At 35.6% G+C, this 4100-nt stretch overlaps 1 protein-coding gene across 1 annotated transcript; it reads right to left on the minus strand.

Annotated features, from left to right (window-relative positions):
* Nucleotides 1-2004: 2004 nt before the first annotated feature.
* LOC122750565 (ubiquinol-cytochrome-c reductase complex assembly factor 2-like) lies at nucleotides 2005-2367 on the minus strand. The gene has a single exon (XM_043997316.1). The coding sequence runs from the start codon at nucleotides 2365-2367 to the stop codon at nucleotides 2005-2007; it is 363 nt and encodes a 120-aa protein (XP_043853251.1).
* Between the last annotated feature and the right edge of the window lie 1733 nt (nucleotides 2368-4100).

Genomic DNA, 4100 nt, shown 5'->3' on the forward strand with positions numbered 1-4100 from the left:
ATTTGGCCACTCATACCATAATTTGCTTTCCTGGGGTCAAATATCAAAAGAAACTTTCAAATGTGACCATTTCCTTTTTATCATTACAGCACACAAATGATGCATTGTTAGATATCTTCCTTGATGAGATTTGTGTTTTCACTAAATAACCCAATTTTTCCTGTGTGTGCAGATGTTACAATATTTTAGTAATTTAAAAAGAGGCATAATGCTTGAAAGCTAGGAGAAATTATGGCGAGTTCAATTGTATGCTCAAGAGAGTGTTCCTCTGGGGTTGTGGAAAACTCTGGGAAGTTGGTTAAATAAAATGAATACTGTAGCACCAGGCTCAGTCCTGGAAGGGACCCAATCGATATACTAGTGCAGGAACAGAAATTATTTGTGTAAACTCAATATTCACTATCTCTCCAAGCCCTGCTGGGTTTTGAATTGATCTGATTATCAGAGACATAACAAGCCTCATATATAAAGACTATGCAGTCTCCTTCTGATATTCTATCCAAGTATGATGGTAACCCATTGATACTCTCCAGAGTGGTAGAAGCAACAATAATAATAATGTTGTAAGAAGATACAGAATGATATGCAAACTTTATAAACTTTGGGTTTCCATGTATTGCTTCAATGTATGTTTTAGTACCTTTGATGTTAATTAGACCCAAGATTTCTGCAAGAGTTTACCTTCTGTTCTTAACTACACTTCTGTTTTTGTAAAAATTTTCATTTCCATTAAGCTCTTGCTAAACATGTTAACCAATTTGAAATACCAGTGTAAAATTAATTAAATAATGTTAAATACACGCAGTTCTAACTCAAATGAGGAAATAAAGGACCACTTATTCAGAAACAGTTGCTTTCTTTATGTTGTATTTTTATTTTAAAAAAACGTTGAAAGTCAATGACCTAGAAAGGTGAAGCATATTCACTTGAGATTGTATGAGAAACAGTAAAGTATGATTGATCTCAAGATTTGCAAGTTTTCCTTTGGTCTGAAATGACTGTATACTGAATTTATGTAAGCTACATTGAAGTAATAGCAAAATTATCAATTTATTTCTTGAATTACAATGTTTAATACAAGAAAATTTCTCAAAACAGTATTAGTTCCCTTATATTACATATATTAATTTTGTTCTTCAGCAGGCAAAATACATATGCATATATAAACACATGTATGCATATATGAACACACTATATATCTATGCATATGTGCATAGATGTGTGTACATGCATATGTATATATGAGGCTATACATGTGCACATTGGTAATATGTGCACATATGCATATGTACCCACGTGTGTGCATACCTATATATGTACAAACACTATGGATTTATACTAATACTCATGCTTGTATTATGTATATACATTCATATGCTTATGTACATGTGTATACATGTATTCTATATTAAATATATCTCTTTTCTAATATGTCTATAGTTATAATACTTATTCCCTGCTGTAAAATTAAATATGCTTGAAAATATGGAGTTCAGAATATAAATATAAATTGCTTAGGGGTATATTATAGCTCTATCTACATATACATTGAAATAATTTAGAAAATAAAGAGATTAGTCTAAAATTGAGATATGCAAACATAGCCAAAAAGCCAAATCTTAGTTTATAAGTAATGAAAGTGAAGCATGATTTTAAATTTTTTAAATTTTAAAAATTTTACAGGTTTTAAAAAAACTTAAATGTTAAAACTTTATTTTAAAAGGTAAAGACCAAGGGCAGCTAGGTAGCGCAGTGCATAAAGCACTGGTCCTGGATTCAGGAGGACCTGAGTTCAAATCCAGCCTCAGACACTTGGAACTTTCTAGCTGTGTGACCTTGGGCAAGTCACTTAACCCTCATTGCCCCACAACAAAAAAAAAAATGTAAAGACCACCCTTAGCCCAGCATTTATTTTTTAGCTGGAAGGAGGGACAGTTTTATTCTTGGCAATATACAAGGCGTCACACTTATGTACATGTACAAAGACACAGGCTACTTAGTCTTTTAATCTGACCTCTTGGTGGCAAATTTATCCTGAAGTATTTTCCATAAGCCTTTGTTCATTTCCTTAAATTCTTCCAAGGTATCTGTAGCTTGTACAATCCTGCGTTCTTCCACTGTCAGTCCACTTAAGCTGATTTCTCTTGGGCATGGATACTTGTGCTTGTAATAGTTTGAATGAAGTCTTACTAAGCTTTCGTACATCTGGCCACAGGTCTCAGGCTTAGCAATCTGGGTTTTCTCTCCCTCACAAAAGGCCTGCACCACCTGCTGCCACAGGTAAGCACCCAAGTCTCGGGCCTGTTTGGTCTCATCCAAAGGCCATTCCTCAAAGAGCTTGAGGAAACGCTGGTAACAGCTGTCCATCTTGGGCCCCTCAGCATTCATTTTTTTTTTTTTTAATGAAGAGGTGTTAGATAAGATCTTGCCTGAATCATCTGCTAACCTCTGGCTAGATGAACATTTCGGTCCCTTACAACCCTAAAACCTTATGAATAAATGAACAAACAGCATTCTTGTGAAGTATTGCTATTTTCTATTTGAAAGGTTTTCCAATTGTGACCAACTGGACAAGTACAAACTGATGTTAGCCTTCATTGTGTTTATGATTCCTGTTATAAATTGTTCAATATGTGAAATTACGTGTTTGGCTAACATCATTCAGCAACCAGCACAGTGCATAGCCAGGAGTGAATTTTCAAGAAATACTATTCAATGAATAAAAGAATGGATTTTTTTTTTTTGCAGACAACAATGTTTCAGATTACAAAATGAATAAATACAGAGGAAATAGCTTTAAGTGATATTTTATAGGCAGTGCAAGTTGGCTTCCCTGGGAGAAGGAAAGAGTGTTATCGAAAACCGGAAGTGAATGACTCAGATTATATGTTATTCATATTCTACATCTTGCAGCTACAATCTGGGTTTACATAGATAAAATTCAACCTCTATCTCTCCTGAGCATTTACCCTCACCACATCAGAGTTTGTATATGCATGTATGTATATATCCACACATGTATATATGCTTATATATGGATACATATATGGATACACAATATATACATACATACACATTGATAGCTTGATAGTGTTTGTCCTTCATTCTGTAAGATGACCATGATATTAGGGCATTGTCATGACTTGAACTAAATTAAATTTAAGTGAGAGAGAGCTTTGCAAGGTCACCAACTTCAATTTCTCCTCCAGTGCCACCTAGGTCCAGCGGCATGATATATATCAGGACAACTGGAGATGTCCCTGGGTGTTTGAGGCACTTAGGGTTAAGTGAATTGATCAGGGTCACACAGCTAATAAGTGTCTGAGGTGAGATTTAGATCAGGTCCTCCTGATTCCAGAGCCAGTGCTTTACCCACTGTGCATCTAGCTGCCCCATACATTCCATACATAATTTCAGCAATCAGCTTTCTTTTAATCTTCAAGTATTTCAAGGGTTGCTCTGATCAGGTACTCTGAGTGTCAAACCACTTATAGTTATAGCAATGGTCCAGTCTAGATGTTGCTTTGGGGAAACTGAAGCTTAACATTTTTTTTAATCTGGCCTCCATTTCTTGAGGGTTATTTCAGATTCATAGGCCTCCCCTGGTCCAGTCATGCAGGACTTCTAAGAAACTGATTCCAGTGGTTGATAGTCTGATATCTCCTTGACAGATAGGGAGCTTCAACATATCCCTCCTCCATTCCCTGACCCTGCTCTATTGCTTTTGAATATTACTTCATAATAATACTTCCCTCACCCTACTCTATTGTTTTTCAATAATACTTCAATATTTGGGGGCAGCTAGATGGCGCGGCGGTTAAAGCACCGGCCCTGGATTCATGAGTACCTGAGTTCAAACCCGGCCTCAGACACTTAACACTTACTAGCTGTGTGACCCTGGGCAAGCCACTTAACCCCCATTGCCCTGAAAAAAAACAAAAACAAAAACAAAACAAAACAAAACAAAAATAATACTTCAATATCCAGAGTGATATTGCACCCCTAAGTTTGATTCACCCAGATCTAGTTCATAATGTGACATCAAAATGTGTCCTTAATAGTATTGTCAAATTGATAATTTGTGATATTGACATTACTTG

Source organism: Dromiciops gliroides, chromosome 1 (assembly GCF_019393635.1).
Source record: "Dromiciops gliroides isolate mDroGli1 chromosome 1, mDroGli1.pri, whole genome shotgun sequence".
Classification (NCBI taxonomy): Eukaryota; Metazoa; Chordata; class Mammalia; order Microbiotheria; family Microbiotheriidae; genus Dromiciops; species Dromiciops gliroides.